Source organism: Bufo gargarizans, chromosome 11 (assembly GCF_014858855.1).
Source record: "Bufo gargarizans isolate SCDJY-AF-19 chromosome 11, ASM1485885v1, whole genome shotgun sequence".
In the NCBI taxonomy this organism is placed as follows: domain Eukaryota; kingdom Metazoa; phylum Chordata; class Amphibia; order Anura; family Bufonidae; genus Bufo; species Bufo gargarizans.
This window is the reverse complement of record NC_058090.1, coordinates 1600040-1617716: the sequence shown is the minus strand read 5'-3', so window position 1 is coordinate 1617716 and position 17677 is coordinate 1600040. Positions and strand designations below refer to the sequence as shown.

The 17677-nt window shown below is 43.8% G+C and overlaps 1 protein-coding gene across 2 annotated transcripts in view; it reads left to right on the top strand.

Annotated features, from left to right (window-relative positions):
• The window catches only part of DENND2A (DENN domain containing 2A), a 106990-nt gene extending 102685 nt beyond the window's left edge, over nt 1–4305 (top strand). For both annotated transcript variants that reach the window (XM_044271870.1, XM_044271871.1), the window contains 3 exons: nt 637–876; nt 2476–2562; nt 3512–4305. In XM_044271870.1, coding sequence (XP_044127805.1) covers nt 637–876; nt 2476–2562; nt 3512–3543 — 359 coding nt within the window. In that variant the 3' untranslated portion in view covers nt 3544–4305. The remainder of the gene's footprint in view (nt 1–636; nt 877–2475; nt 2563–3511) is intronic.
• The last annotated feature ends 13372 nt before the right edge of the window (nt 4306–17677 follow it).

Below are 17677 nucleotides of genomic sequence, written 5' to 3'. Positions count from 1 at the left end.
TGGACAAAGGGTCAGATGTGGACATGATACAAGCTAAGGCTACTTTCACACTAGCGTTTTTTTGCGGATCCGTCATGGATCTGCAAGAAATGCTTCTGTTGCAATAATACAACCGCATGCATCTGTCATGAACGTCAACGGGGGACGGATCCGTTTTCTATTGTGCCAGATTGTGTCAGAGAAAATGTATCCGTCCCCATTGACTTACATTGTGTGTCAGGATTGATCTGTTTTGGGTCCGCTTCAGTCAGGTGGACAGCAAAACGCTGCAGGCAGCGTTATGGTGTCCACCTCCAGAGCGGAATGGTGACTGAACGGAGGCAAACTGATGCATTCTGAGCGGATCCTTTTCCATTCAGAATGCATTAGGGCAAAACTGATCAGTTTTGGACCGCTTCTGAGAGCCCATGACGGATCTCACAAACGGAAAGCCAAAACGCTAGTGTGAAAGTAGCCGAAGCTCCATCCCACCCCAAGGTCAATCTTTGGTTTCCAAGGTTTAAAAAAAGTCATGTGACTCATTGCAACCTATTAGGAGCTGGTATTAGAAACGTGACACTAAGCAGTTTTTCTTCCTGACTTCCACCTTGAGGCTGTTACCTTTCCATGATGATGTTGTCTCACGTGTTTCCTCAGACTCCAGCTCCCTGAATGACATAGTGTCGGAGGCCTTTGTTCGCTTCTTTGTGGAAATCGTTGGCCACTACTCTTTGTTCATGGTCCCCGGAGAGCAAGATGAGAGAACTCTCCTCCGCGATGCCTTCCGTAAATCTGTCTCATCGAAGAGCGTCCGTCGCTTCTTGGAGGTGTTCATGGAGACTCAGATGTTTGGAGGCTTCACCCAGGAACGAGAGATGCGGAAACAGGGCAACAAAGGTCAGTCAACACACAAAAGGGTGGTTCTATATTAAAAGAACACTCCAGACAAAGCTGATGGCATATTCCCCCCCAGTGTTACATACTGGAGTTACATAGGCCAGGCTTACAGGGTGGGCCATTTATATGGATACACCTTAATAAAATGGGAATGGTGATATTAACTTCCTGTTTGTGGCACATTAGTATATGTGAGGGGGGGAAACTTTTCAAGATGGGTGGTGACCATGGCGGCCATTTTGAAGTCGGCCATTTTGAATTAAACTTTTGTTTTTTTTAACAGGAAGAGAGTCATGTGACACATCAAACTTATTGGGAATTTCACAAGAAAAACTATGGTGTGCTTGGTTTTAACGTAACTTTATTCTTTCATTAGTTATTTACAAGTTTCTGACCACTTATAAAATGTGTTCAATGTGCTGCCCATTGTGTTGGATTGTCAATGCAACCCTCTTCTCCCACTCTTCACACACTGATAGCAACACCGCAGGAGAAATGCTAGCACAGGCTTCCAGTATCCGCATATGCTGTGAAGATACGAGACGTGCAGCACCTGAAACTACGGATACTGGAAGCCTGTGCTAGCATTTCTAGAATAAAGTTACATTAAAACAAAGCACACCATTGTTTTTCTTGTGAAATTCCCAATACGTTTGATGTGTCACATGACCCTCTTCCTATTGAAAAAACAAAAGTTAGATACAAAATGGCCGACTTAAAAATGGTCACCACCCATCTTGAAAAGTTTCCTCCCTCACATATACTAATGTGCCACAAACAGGAAGTTAGATCACCAACCATTCCCATTTTATTAAGGTGTATCCATATAAAATGGCCCACCCTGTAGTATAAAGTTGGTTGGCACAAAATGCCCTCAGGCGTGTTTTGTGGTGTAAACTAAGAGAACAAATAGGTGGTATTAACTAGACAAGGCCATCTAAAGATGTGCCAGATTTCTCATCCAACATCAGCTACAGTGATAAATTTGGCGCATGTTTACCCTGTCTACAATTAGTAAATCTGGGTCACTGTATCAGTTTTGACCAGAGCTTTCTTGCCAGTTCCTCAGTAGAATTGACTCATGCATGCAAATTACAAATATGGCCTCCATCGCAGCTTTATTTTTAGACTGCTTTTTTTGAGTCTACATTCCCAAACTGCAGCATGCTTTTTTGGATATTGTATATGGAACCATATTCTCTTTGGGAGGAGGGTTTATGTGGTGTAGTATACAAGCACCTTGTACAGGACAGTACTGAGTGACCACTATGAGGTTCCATATTGCAATACAAAATGTATATGCTAATACGCATGAGACCAGAGGCCACAAAACTGCCCAAAGTGATTGGATAAAATTGCAGTGCAAGATATGTATGTACAGTTTATGTATTGATTTTGCTGCAATGCCCCCTACTGGTAACATGATGTATAACTGTTGGCCTTTCTCCACCCTGTTTTTCAATCTGACTCCTGGGAGTTCTGCACTGAAGCCCCCGCACACAGCTGTGAACGTTCCCTGCTGGAAAGTCTTGGGGTGTGAGCGGAAGAAGGTCTCTCTGGACACTGGACCCTGACCCTGCTGTCTGTTTATATCCACAGGTCTCTTTGAGGTTCGAGCACAGGAATATCTGGAAACCCTACCAGGTGGAGAACAGAGCGGGGTCAACAAATTTTTTAATAGAATAGGTGAGATAAAATGAATGTATACAGCATCATTATGAAGACCTTTTTATATATGCTTAAAGGGGTTTTCCGAGACTTTATAACTGATGACCTATCCTATGGTATCTGATCGGCGGGATCCGACACCCGGGATTCCCACCGAGGCTCCTGTGTGCGCCCCGCGGCCTTCTCAGAGCTTTTCCTAGGCCAATGACGACACGTTCATCTGTCACGTGGCCTAGGAGAAGCTCAGCCCCATTCACTTGATCAAGTACCAAGTACAGCCGCTATACAATGTATGGCGCTGTGCTTGGTGATCTGCAAGCAGGCCACAGCGCTACTGCGAGCGCCGATGCCTTCTCAAAAAACTGATCGGCGGGTGTCCCGGTTGTCAGACCCCCCAACAACCAGGTACTGATGACTTATCCAGAGGACCGGTCATGAGTTAAAAAATCTTGGAAAACCCTTGGAAAAGTCTTAGTGTTCGACAACTCCCAGCATACCCGAACAGCCTGTATTATCGGCATACAGCAATGCTGCTTTCATTATTCTGCAGCCTCAAGATCTGAAATCTTCCATTCTTCCCAGCTTATTCCGTGCCTGCACAGGGCGTATTATGGTGAACTTCATTCTGGGAGGCATCTTCATATTATTATGGCACCATACAGTCACCTTCTGCTTTATAGGAGCTTCGCTAAATTGCAGGGGGGGGGGAGGGGGGGGGGGGTCTGACATCAAGCTTGCTGACTGTTTCCACTAAGAAACTGTAGAATAGTGGACTATAATACTGGAGGATAATACAGGCTATAACTCTGGATCAGTGCAAGATATCAGCCTGTTATATACAAAGTGACTCTGCTTTTTATGTAGATTATTTATTAGTATTATGATTCATTATTCTGTTGCTATACAGTATATATGACATATTATCCATCTAATCTATCGTAACAAATATTTCTTGTATCTTCTCTAGGAAGTAAAATGCGTTTTTTACACAAGAAATAAAACTCGGAGGAGAAGACAACCCATACGGACGTGTTTTTAACTTATTAACCAGCTGTCTCAGTCTATGGTAACCGTGGAAGGGTCCCTCCTGTTACTGTTTACTGAAGGGAAGCAGGAAGTTTGAGGCGACACAGAATTATTTCCCTCGCCTTGAAGAGCTGCCCCCACATGGGGACCATTATAAGGACAGTTGGGTGGTCTCTTGTTTATATTATGCACTGGACAGATTTTGGATAAGCTTATCAATATACCCACATCATCTTCATCCTGATCAGTCGCCAATATTTTAATTTTTTTTTTACACAACTTTTTGCTTTTATTTATATTAGGTTTTGAAAAAAAAAATATGTACAAGAAGAGTGACTGATTTTATCACCTCGAAACATTGGGGATATTTAACTGTCCAAGAAATCTGTGTCTCGGGTGGACGATCGGAAAGCGACTTTTAGGAGTAACAGGATGTGCGCAAAGACTTGCATTCATTAATACCCTAGAACTAGAGGCCGTTCTCTGATGGACTCGACTAATCTGTACTGGGCTGCTGAGTGTGATGTCCCATCCTGACAACACGTGGGTGAAACTTGGCGCCTTCCGACAACTTTAACTGTGATGAATAACAATGCACCTCCCTTTTTACTGTTCTGCCCGTGGTCCATCGCGTCGCCTGGCGTTTGATGTCTGTGGTACTGTTCTAATCTGTGCTGAACGTGTGAAAACATTTGTATGTTGTATTTTTTGTTTTTATTTGAAGGGTAGATTGTGCTATGGGTTATATATTTAATAATCAAAATCATCAGCGATGGAAACTATTGAAATCTAGTTGACAAATGTACATGGAAATGGGTCTGTAATCTGGCATTCCAGGATCAACAGTGGTGGATTGTCAGACTGGGTCAAACCAAATGTTCTGAACCACCCCTCCGACTTCATCCTCCACCCAGTGTCTTCTATAGATGTCTACTTTGCACAGCAGTAGGTTTTAGCTACTGGAATGGGAGTGGCTTAAAGGGGTTATCCCATGATTAATGTAAAAATGAAAATCAGACATCATATATTTCTAACAAAGTTGGAACCAGCCCTGTACCTCACATGGATCCAGAGTTCCCCTTATTCGTTGCTCTGCTAGATTTATATCAGGCTGACAGCTCAAGGGGAGTGTCTTTTCTGCTGCAGATAAGGGGGCGTGTCTCAGTTCTCCCTATCACAGCTCAGGAGGCAGATGAAGGATGAAACTGAGCATGTGCGGCCTTCTCAGTGAGCAGGACAAAGAGATAAAAAAAAACTGCAGGTGGCGCTATACAGATACATTTTGTTGCATAACTCGGTGGCTATACTAAATGGTTAATTACATGCGATTACAAAAGTTTTCAGATCCAGGTACTGGTTTGAAAACTGTAGAATATTTTTCGTGGGACAACCTCTTTAACAAAATATGAGCATAGCTGGAAAGCATTGGCTTCTGCTACATGGCTGAAGGTAAAGAGCTTTAAATAAGTCTAGACACAGGACCTCTTCACAGATGGCTCTAAAGGAGACCAGGAGATTTGCCTCTGTGAGCGAAAAAATGGACATCCCTTTTAAGAATAGTCTAGGGCTACTTTGCACCACATTAATACTGTTCGTAGTCAAGACTGTAACCAAAAAAATGTGAGCGCTGTTCAGTTTCCAATAACTTAAAAAGCACCTGTCAGCAGGGTCAATGCTATCTAACCAGACAGATACTGCCTGGTAGGATTGATCCTGCTGATTAAAATGATTCCTGTCTTTCTTTTTGCAAATGACTGCCCTGGAGGTGCATAAAGGGGATAGACCCCTTTCACAAGACAGGTAGTCACGAATTTACAGGGGAGCCTTGTAAGAACCTCAGTCGGAGTTACTGCTCTGCTTCCAGTTGCTTTGTACATATGATAGGTAAAAACGTGTCTGTCCATTATATGGACAGCCCACCGATTCTAATGTGAACTGTGTCATGCTTCATTTGCCCTGTGGTGTGGGAGAACTGAACCCTTGCTTCTAGGATCCCTCACAGGTTGCAGGCGATTGTTGGGACAACCTGTGATCAGCTTGTCATTGGAATACCCTTCTAATACAAGTGATTGTTCAAAGTGAATATCCCCTTTAAGAGACCCTTTAAAGAGACAGTACAGTGTAAATACTCACGACTAACTGCACCTTTGGCTTGCATGGCATCCCTGGCCTCGCCTATCTAGACTGTAGAGGTTTCCCTCTTTCTTAGAACTTTAAGATTGCCAACAACTCCAGCCAAAAAAAAATTCTGAAGTTTTCCTTTAAAGCGTTGTTTCTAGTGTGACTTGTGGGCAGTATCTGGAGACATGACCTAAACTACAGTTTCTATAAGAAGCAGCAGCTGCCAGTGATTGTAACCACATGTGTCTTATTGCTGTATGTGGTAGATGAAGAAGCTGTCGGACTCTTGCATCTTGTACGTGAATGTTTGGCATTAAGGGGGACGGGTAGAGGGGATGTACTTCCTGCCCACTGGAAGCCTTAATGCATTCAGCCTTGTATGTTGACTGCTCACAATGACTGTGCCTTAGGACGATACCAAAGATGGAAAAAGTCTGTTCTTAAGATGTGTAAGAACTCCTACAAGGCATTGACTGTAGGGCAGAGACTGATACTGACGAGTCGGTGGGCCGGCGGTATACTGAAACCACTAATCTAAAAGCCTGTGATCAAGTTTTAGAGAAAGCTAAATGGCGCCCTCTACAGGGCATGCTGTGCACAAATCATGATATATATAAATATATAAATTCCAGTAAATGAGCCTGTGGTTTATATTGAGATGTCTTATTTGTTCAGATTATTTTTTTTTTTTCATATTTTAGAAATAAATATTTCTTAATTATTGCATTTGCTTTGGTCCGATTTGATAACGATCACATTTCAAAACAAAAATTTCACAAAAAGAGTTTGTATCCAGTTCATGTGCTTCCAGGATGTGTGCTGCACGGACTCCGCTTGTAAATGTGGAAAACTAAAGTTGAGAGTAGCCCTGCATCTCAGGATCCATAAATCGGGGCTTTATTTAAGAAAATCTCTACATAACAAGTGGTTGCAAAAACCGTTCCATCATTTTTTTTTTTTTTTTTTGCCCCATAGCCCTCTACTCAACCCTAATGGAGGCACCCGATTTATTTGGGGGTCAATTTTTAATTCCCTATCCCTAATTCCTAAGGCGACCGGTAGGTTATAGGGAGTGGGACTGATTTCTGGCACTTTGGTGGGGTACAGTTACACCTGACGGTTTGCCTTTAATAAGATGCCATAAAGATGTCCTAATTTAGTGTTAGGCAAGGGTCTACATGTCATCGAGGCAGACCATGCGGCTCCTGTGGGCATCTAGAGAGAAGGGGTCCAGCCCCGGTTGGTCCCTTTGGCGCTTACTGGTTAGCAGGAGTGCACAGCATTTCCCTCCCAAGGGCAATTATATTGTTTGCAAACAAAGAGAGAATTGGTCAGAGAAAGGGAGCAGAAGAGAGAATATCGCCAGAGGGAGCCATACTACTAAATGTAGAACCAATGGGGGAGATTTTTCAAACTGGTGTAAAGTAGAACTGCCTTAGTTGCCCATAGCAACCAATCAGATTCTACCTTTCATTTTTCACAGCTCCTTTGGAAAATGAAAGGTGGAATCTGATTGGTTGCTATGGGCAACTAAGCCAGTTCTACTTTACACCAGTTTGATGCATCTCCCCTAATGAGTCCAGGAAAAGGATTTTGACTCCTGATGCATTTAGGTCTCAAAGGGTTGGTTTAACTGGATACAACTGTAACAAAACCTCAGGTCTGTACAGGTTTTTAACCTTTGGATGTAAAAATGTTTCCATTCACTGCCGCCAACAAAAAGTCTATATGAGAACTATCCTTAGAAGTATCCATCCTGTGGTTCTCCTGCCTTTGTGAAACTATAATCCTCAGCAGTGGAGAATTGCATCCTGTCCGGGCATGCTGGGGGGTTGTAGTTTTGTTCATATATAGATATTCAGTTAATGACCATATTGAGATTTTTATGCTGCAATGAAGACCATAGTGATTGTCACCCAGATTTCCAAAAAGTGAATATAACTAACAAGCTACAGAACAGAATTGAACTTCCTGGGCCCTAATGAAAAATCTGTAACTGGGCCCCAAAGAGCATGTGTCATTTACAATACCGGGGTCTTTTAGGAAGCCCCTCAAGCACCAGGCTATGACCTCTACACTCTCTATAGCTGCACCTCTGACAATTACAATGATCAGGACTGCAGTTTATTTATGAACATCATATGTCCATTCAATACATTAATATTCGATATTACACAAGAATAAATAGAGCATCGCCATTTTGGATCATAGACACCGGGCTGCCAGGGTTTTATATTGTGCACCTCCCAGAAGCCTTTGCATTGTATCCCTAATGTGCGTTTACATCAGAGGCCTCGTCCTTCTGCAAGCTTTGGTAGAAAATGCCTGTAAAAAAAAAAAATGTGAAAAGGATTTGTGAAGAAAATTGTGACTTTTCAATTGCCGATTTCACAAAGAACATTTTTAAAGGGGCATTCAGATAAGTAATGGCGCTCCTGTCTACCCGCTATGCAGAAAATAGACTGATAGGAACTCGACCCCCTTAATTTTTTTAATTGACCTTGAGGATCAGACCAATGTCACCCCCTCCACCAGATCATAACGAGATGGCTATTCTAGTAAAAATGATACGTTTCTGGAAAAGCTGATGGATTGTTAGATGCTTGCCCAATTTCCTGAAAATCTAATGTCCACACTATGAGGCAGTTGTATGAAACGGTCCTAAAGGGCTTTTCTAACACTTTTTTTTTATCTCTTCTCTGGATAGGTCATCAGTCACTGATCAGAGGGGCCGTCACCTGGCACCCCCCGCCGTTCAGATGTTTGAGAAGTCACCAGAGCTCCTGTTTGCGCCACGGCTTTCTTGTACCAAGCACAGTGCCATCCATTGGATAGCGGCTGTGCTTGGTATAAGCGGCGCCTAGGGTAAGCTGCAAGAAGGGCATGTTCACAGGACCTTCTCACACAGCTGATTGGTGGGAGTCCCAGGTGTCAGACCCCCACCGGTCAGATACTGGTGACCTATCCAGAGGATAGATAATCAGTTAGTGTTGGTGATTGGTGGGAGTCCCAGGTGTCAGACCCCCACCGGTCAGATACTGGTGACCTAGCCAGAGGATAGATCATCAGTTACTGTTGGAAAACCTCTTTAAAGGGATTGTCCCAACTTGGCTCTTTATGGCTGCGATAGGAACTAACCCACAATAAGTTTCAGTCTGGGGTATTACAGAAGCATCCGAGCACCAGTCACTCAGCCACTTCTCCGACTCTGCCTTCGCGGGGCAGGTGCTTTCTGTGGGTTATGAAAGGCCGAGATGGGTCAACCCCTTTAAAGAAAAAATGCCTGTGACAACCAATACACACCTTACAGACCTTACCTGTTCTTTTGGAGACACTTTTGAAATCACACCTGCCCTGTGGCATTTTGCATGTGAACAAGCCAAGGCAGCCATGACAGTCGGACGGTCCCTTACAGGGACGTGACAGAACTTCATCACAGGAATCCTAGAAATACAGGAAAGATTCATAATGATATACTGTAGGGCAGGGAAATAGTATGGTAGGGCCACAGAGGGCGCTGTGTTTGAAATTACTGTGTAAGGGCTCATGCACACGAATATGTGCCACCTATGTCGTGCATTGGGGACCACAAATTGCAGTCCCCAATGCATGGGCATTGTCCATATGGCCTGCACTGACAGATGCAGACCCATTCAACTTAAATGGGCCTGCGATCCACCCGCAGTGAAAAAAAATAGAGCATGTTCAAATTTTTTTGCGGTGCGGAGGCACAGACCGAAATGCCATGGGAGTACTTCGTAGTGCTTCCGTGGCCTTCCGCTCCGTATCATCCAGATCACGGAGCCGTTCAAGTGAATGGGTCGGCATCCATGATACGGTGCCCAAATATACGGTTCTTGTGCATGAGACCTAAAGGAAAACATTTGGCAAAAAACCTGTATCCTCACATTAGTGATGTCCTCTATTATATACAGTATGTGGAGAAGTGATAAGATATCAAAGTTCCTGAAGTGCCCTAATTTGATGGAAAAGACACAGAAAGGAATATAGGAATCACTGCAGGCAAACACTCGACATTGAAGCCTCATGCCTCACTTAGGCCCCTTTCACATGAGCGAGTTTTCCGTGCGGGTGCAATGCGTGACGTGAACGCATAGCACCCACACTGAATCCCAACCCATTCATTTCAATGCATCAGTTCTGCGCTGCGTGAAAAAGGCAGCATGTTCTATATTCTACGTCTTTCACGCAGCCCTGGCCCCCGGAAGCAAGTGCGGATGCAATGCGTTTTTCACTGATGGTTACTTCTTCCTTCTTTTTCTACTTGCAGGACCTGGCTGGAAAAGAACCTTCGGTGACCTCATCGCGCTCACCACGTGGTGAGCACTGTGACGTCAGCGCCGGTCCTGCTGAATGAAGATAGAAATCTATCTTTATTCAGCAGGACCTGCGCTGACGTCACTGAAGGTCCTTTTCCAGCTAGGTCCTGCAAGAAGAAGAAAGAAGACCAGCTCGGCTGTGCGATCAAGTGGATGAGGTGAGTTACATAATTTATTTATTTTTTCAACCCCACAATGGACCTTTTACTTAGCATTCTGAATTAAAGAATGCTATTATTTTCCATTATAACCATATTATAATGGAAAATAATAAAATATACAGAACACCGATCCCAAACCCGAACTTCAGTGAAGAAGTCTGGGTACCACAGTCAGTTTTTTATCACGTGCGTGCAAAACGCATTGCACCCGCGTGATAAAAACTGAACATCGGAACGCAATCGCAGTCAAAACTGACTGCAATTGCGTACCTACTGTCATGATTTTCCCTGATCGCAGACGCAATGCATACGGACCTAACCCTGACACTCTCGTCTGCAAGGGGCTTAAGTGGTTACAGGACTATTCGGATTCACAACACGTGATTACACTTTGCAGTGGGGGGTACATTGTTGCTGGACATAAGAATGTAGTAAATGCAAAACAGAAGGTATTATACTGTGACCCAGATTTGGGGTCTGTGGCCGTAATCTGTCTAAAAAGAGTTTTGACACTTTTTTTCTGACAGACCTGGAAAGGGATGGGGCTTAGCATACTGGGAAAAGAGGCTGGGCCTAAGATGCAATGCTTAATGTCAAGATTATAACACTATTTTGGTGGTAAATTCTGCCTCGAAGTAAGCCAACCAATAGTTGGTATAGAGTTAGAGATAAGTATCTGACCCTGCACCACATTTACCATCCAGCCTGAGCCCCTGTGATACATCTGGTGCAGGTCTAGACTGACTGTCTAAGCTTATGCCATCTACAGGATTAGTAAATCTGCCCCTTTAAGTACTTTGCTGCAATAAACACACATCAGTCTGTAGACAAGTACTGAGCAACGTTGGGAAAAACTCCAACTTGAAAATCATACTGTCAGTGGTACCTAAAACTATGGCAGGAAGATACAAAGTCCCCTTCCAATAACTCTAGTAGACCCCATAAAGACTGTGGAAATAGAAAAATAGGATAAATCCACAATCAAATACGGGATCGGATAGTTTCTGGTGTATGTTATAATAAATCTGAGAGCAGTGTGAAGCCCTGCCCCTCTCTAAGTCCTGCCCTTTCTCACCACTTTAGAAAAGTGTTGAGAAGCTTAAAACGTCACACAAGTTATGGCACAAATATGGTGTGTGCCATAATTTGCTACTTTTTTGCATTGCAATAGTGGAGTAAACACTTTAGTAAATGCCCCTCATGTCTTGTTCCAGAAAGTGACCCCCATATATAGTTACCCAGCCAGATAGCTCTCATAAACAAGTACCCTAAAACAGAGTGCAACCCCATGAGCCTATATAGTTCCTCAGATAAAGCTACCCCATATACAGTGCCCCAGCCCAGTGGCGTACATAGAGAAGTAAGGGCCCTATAGCAAGGCTCAAACTAGGCCCCCCACACAGGACAGAAGGGTTTTCGCCTAACCCCCTTTCAATGACCCGTAGGCCATTTTTCCACTGCCATTTTTCATTTGCTAAAGGTTGTTCCTTTAGAGGGTAGAGTTCTGATCAAGTTTTCACCCCCAGAAGAGGGGATGATCCCAACTGGGCCACCGCATGCCCTGGGCCCCATAGCAGTCACATGGTCTGCCACTATGGTAGTTACGCTCATGCCTCAGCCAAAGTACTCCCATATATGATCACCCAGTCAGTTAGTGTCCCCATATATATAATGCCCCAGTCACAAAATCCCTTAATGCACAGTTCCACAGCTAAAGCACTCCCATATACAGTGCCCTAGCCAATAAGTGTCCCCCATATAAAGTACAGTGTCCTAGCTTGTGAGTGCTCCCATATACTCACCTCTTCCTTTCATCCCAAGACCACCTAAGATGTAGTCAGTTCTTACTTCTGTAGAAAGCAGAGGCTTTCTACAGCTTTCCTACTCAATGTGGATGGCAATGGTGGATCTCCAGAATATTGTAGCGGCCTGGTGTTATCATCTACTAATGGAGTGTTCTGTTTTAAGAAACAACCTGAACATCTTAAGGTCACTACAAACAGTGCTTAAATCAATGAACTTCCATGTTCTTACCGTATCAGGGTTGAACATTCCATGTTCACTAAGGTGATGAAAAAACATGAGACTGGGATCTCCAGACATATCATGGAAAGCTTGACGTTTTCTTCTGGCTAAGACAAAGTTCTTCTCTAGTGTCTTCCCATTGAAGGTAAACCACCTCTTGACTACTGACAATGGCCCGGCAGTTGTACCCATCTCTTTAGGACCTTGTCTGGTCTCCTTAATGGCCATTGACTGGCTCCTCCTTATGGTTCCATGAGTGTTACTGTAGACCATGGATCCAAACAACAAGATTGGGAGCAACATACAAAATATGAAATTCATCACTTCAGTTTGATCCTCCTCCAGGAACCCTCTTAAAATGTTTTACTGTCTCTTTCTTGAAAACGATCAATCCTTAAATAACACTGGATGCCCTGCCTTCCTCACCTTCGACACACCTGTTGACTTGCCCCTTAGATGGAAACTTTTCTCCTGTGGTGACATAAACTTTCCAAAAAAAATCTAGTCACCTAGGGCTTATTTTTAATTTTTATTATTATTGTCCTTCCCCCAATACATCTGTAATGGAAGAGATGAGAGAGATCATCCCCACCTATGATTTGTCTGACTCCTCATTTAGGTATCTGAGGACTGATAACAATGTGATGAGATCAGCGGGGAGCGAGGGATGATTGGCAGCTAAAAATCACTTTATTTGTATCAGATTTTCATGTCTTAAATTGAGTCTAAATCATAAAATTAAAAATAACGTGTTCTCCCCTGTGCTTGCTCATCCCTCAAGTCATTTTGAGGAGAGGGGCAGGGACTGTTGTCATCTCTCTGTTTTTCCTTAGTTTGTAAACAGGGAAAGCCATATGCAGGTCTACACTAGACAGAGATGGCTAACAAAATGTGGGCACCACTAATACTGAGCCCCACACCAACTGCATTGGTTGTCTATATGGTATGTAAATGTATACTATTGTTGAGACTCTTAGGCCCTGATGTAACATCTCTGTACCAGTGTCTGCTCATAACCATATTGTCTAATTCTATAGAAAGTTTACCTTGTCTTGAATTTTTTGACTGGTGCCTGCAATTGAATGAAGCTGAACTGTAGTTCCAGACACATCTCCCCGTTCACACACACATAGATGGAACTGTGTTGGGTTCTGCGTTGCCAGTCTCTTCATTGTACTGATTCAGGGGGTCCTGGGGGTTGGATCCCCACAGACCATACATTGATGGCCTATCATCACACATTTACAATAAATGTTTTATCCAGAAAACCCCAGGTGTCTTCTCTGCTCAGAAAGCTGGACATGCATTGTTATGTAATGCAAGTTCCTCCAGAGTCTGCGGAAAGCTGGCGAACAATCCCTATGGGTACTGTAATGGATGCCACCAACCATCTGTTACCCACATTTGTGGAGACCAAGGTTTATATATTTAGTTTTTGTTCTTACACTATTAATATCTGATATTACAGATAACGTCTTGTGAGCACTGACACAACGTGACAAGTCCACAGCTTTATTGTATAGCAGATACAGTATAAAGATTTACTCCTTGAGAAACCTCAGATCAGTGATGGAGAACCTCTTACAGACCGAGAGCCCGAACTGCAACTCAAAACCCACTTATTTATCGCAAAGTGCCAACACAGCAATTTACCCTGAACACTACAGTCCAATATCGTATATCTTCCATGTACTTTATCATTTAGCTATAATAGCCTGCCTAAATTCAGTGCGCTGCCTGTGCCGTACATAGTACGCCCTGCGCTGATGACTGACAGGAGAAGTCTAAGGCATATTGGTACACCATAGACTTTTTCCAGGGTGTGGATGTCCACAGAGATGGCTCTGAGTGCCGTGCCATCGGTTCGCCACCACTGCCTTAGAACAATTAAACGTGAAAAAGACAAAATAAATACATTTCACATTATTTCAGGAAAATGACGAATGATCAAATATCATAGAACAGAAGAAAGATGGTACGATATAAATTCACAGAAGTGGGCTTAAAATAAAAATTTCAATATACAGCTGTAACACCACCTGGTGGACAGGTGGTGACAGTGCAATTCCTGAGTTGTAAAAAGATATTTAACAGGTTGTATGCAATTAGAAAAAAGTCTGTTTTCCTACAACACACCTGTCCATCTGTGCTATTTGGCAGGCGGTTTATATTGAAGTGGTGGCTACCTGAACCAGCCGTGCATTTTATAGGACAGGGGCCAGAAATCTCTAGTACTCCAACTGTTGTGAAAGTACCGTTGGTAAGTGCCATCATTTTTGGTGCCTCTTTCTGCTGCCTGAGGCAAAAACTGAAACGGTGCTCCCCTCCCCATTGCCAATTTCTTAACCTAACCCCTTCCCTTCAGCTCATGGCCCTTCGTCTGCCCCCCTCTTGCCCCTAACTGGTGCTGTCTGAGGCGGTGCACCACCTGGCCTCATTGGTGGTGCACCCCAGAGTGTAGATTCCCATCCAAAGGAGGTCACCTTGCCATGTTGGATGGGCACAAATGATTTTGATAAAAATATATTTCCTAAGTACCTCACATTTAAGGCTCATTCAGACAACTGCATGAATAGGTCCACATCCGTTCTGCAATTTTTTGGGATGGATGCGGGCCCAATTCATTTCAGTGGGGCTACAAAGATGCGGACAGCACACCATGTACTGTCCGCATCCATAGTTCCATTCCACTGCAATTACGGACAAGAATAGTCATTTCTATCATAGGGCTGGCCATGTGTGGTCCGCAAAATGTGGAACGCACATGGCCAGTATCCATGTTTTGCAAATCCGCAATTTGCACACCGCAAAACAGTGAGTATAGCATTAGTTCATATATTCTGTGTTTGCAGAGTGCTGTTGACTTGTGTTTGATTTTGTAACTGCTAGACTGGTGTGTGTGTGGGGGGGGGGGGGAGGTCTGACTGCTGTGACCCCCATCTATAACCAGAATGGGGGTCCTTTGCCCCTGTTTGAATGGAGCTGTGGTCCAGGATGTACAACGCTGTCACTCATTCAAAGTCTATAATACTGATGGAGATAGCCATGAACTTTGAATGAAGCAATAGCTCACATTGCTCAACTGCTCCATTCAAACAGGAAGAAGGGGTGCCCTAATTTGGCGATCAGATCGAGTCTCAGCGGTCAGACCCTCACCAATCTAGAAGTTATCACCTACCCAGCCTGACGCAGATGTGAGCAAAGGCTATGCTAAACACATCAGCAACACAATTTCTCTACCATTCTGATGGGTTGTTACAATGTAGTTGACAGGCATTTATCAAGTCTGGATACAATTGTGCCAGACTGCTACAACTTCTCTCACTAGGTTTGTACAGATTGTCAGCCTTTGGATGTAAAAAAAAACAATATTCCTCTTCAATGACAGTAAGAGGGGATCTTGAAAATGGTGAAGAATTGAATCACAAAGTACATTTATTACAGTGACTACTATTTCTGTTCTTAATAAGTCCAGGGTTGGCCAGTGTTACCGATGAGTGAGTGGGGTCAGGGACTCTGGTGCAAGTACCAGGAGCTCAAGATAACAAAAATGCACAAGAACTGGACGTATAGTCTGAACAGTCACCAAGACTAGAATGCTGTTTATCAGAGATCCAGAAGCGTACAGTTAATGCAGACACAGGAAAGACTTGCAGGCAGAGTAGTGATGAGGCAAACACTAGGCAGGCAGGCTGGGGACTTGCCTACAGAACAGACAATGTAGACAGACTGGGTTAAACGTGAACTGAACTTAGACTTGAAAGGGCAGGGACACACAAGCAGGATAGCACACACTTGGAACATGGCCGGAATACATGCAGGAGATAACATGGTTATAAGGGAAAATAATAGCATTCTTTATACAGAATGCTTACTAAAGTAGCACCAAACACTACACTACACTACACCCCCCCCCCCCTGTCACTTATTAACCCCTTATGAACCCATGATCACCCCATATAGATTCCCTGATCACCCCCTGTCATTGATCACCCCCCTGTAAGGCTCCATTCAGACGTCCGCATGTGTTTTGCGGATCCGATCCATGTATTCATGGATCCGTAAAAATCATTCGGACATCTGAATGGAGCTTTACAGGGGGGGTGATCAATGACAGGGGGGTGATCAATGACAGAGGGGTGATCACCCATATAGACTCCCTGATCACCTCCGTCATTGATCACCCCCCTGTAAGGCTCCATTCAGACGTCCGTATGATTTTTACGGATCCACTGATACATGGATCGGATCCGCAAAACACATGCGGACGTCTGAATGGAGCCTTACCGGGGGGGTGATCAATGACAGAGGGGTGATCACCCATATAGACTCTCTGATCACCTCCGTCATTGATCACCCCCCTGTAAGGCTCCATTCAGACGTCCACATGTGTTTTGCGGATCCGATCCATGTATCCGTGGATCCGTAAAAAATCATACGGATGTCTGAATGGAGCCTTACAGGGGGGTGATCAATGACAGAGGGGTGATCACCCATATAGACTCCCTGATCACCTCCGTCATTGATCACCCCCCTGTAAGGCTCCATTCAGACGTTCGCATGTGTTTTGCGGATCCGATCCATGTATCCATGGATCCGTAAAAATCATACGGACGTCTGAATGGAGCCTTACCAGGGGGGTGATCAATAAAAGGGGGGTGATCAGGGAGTCTATATGGGTGATCACCCCCCGTCATTGATCACCCCCCTGTCATTGATCACCCCCCTGTAAGGCTCCATTCAGACATTTTTTTGGCCCAAGTTAGCGGAAATATATATTTTTTTTGTTTGTTTTTTCTTACTAAGTCTCATATTCCACTAACTTGTGTCAAAAAATAAAATCTCACATGAACTCACCATACCCCTCACGGAATCCAAATGCGTAAACATTTTTAGACATTTATATTCCAGACTTCTTCTCACGCTTTAGGGCCCCTAAAAAGCCAGGGCAGTATAAATACCCCACATGTGACCCCATTTCGGAAAGAAGACACCCCAAGGTATTCGCTGAGGGGCATATTGAGTCCATGAAAGATTGAAATTTTTGTCCTAAGTTAGCGGAAAGTGAGACTTTGTAAGAAAAAAACAAAAAAAAAATCAATTTCCGCTAAATTATGCAAAAAAAATAAAATTTCGATGAACTCGCCAGGCCCCTCATTGAATACCGTGGGGTGTCTTCTTTCCAAAGTGGGGTCACATGTGGGGTATTTATACTGCCCTGGTTTTTTAGGGGCCCGAAAGTGTGAGAAGAAGTCTGGGATCCCAATGTCTAAAAATGCCCTCCTAAAAGGAATTTGGGCACCTTTGCGCATCTAGGCTGCAAAAAAGTGTCACACATCTGGTATCGCCGTACTCAGGAGAAGTTGGGCAATGTGTTTTTGGGTGTCATTTTACATATACCCATGCTGGGTGAGAGAAATATCTTGGCAAAAGACAACTTTTCCATTTTTTTTATACATA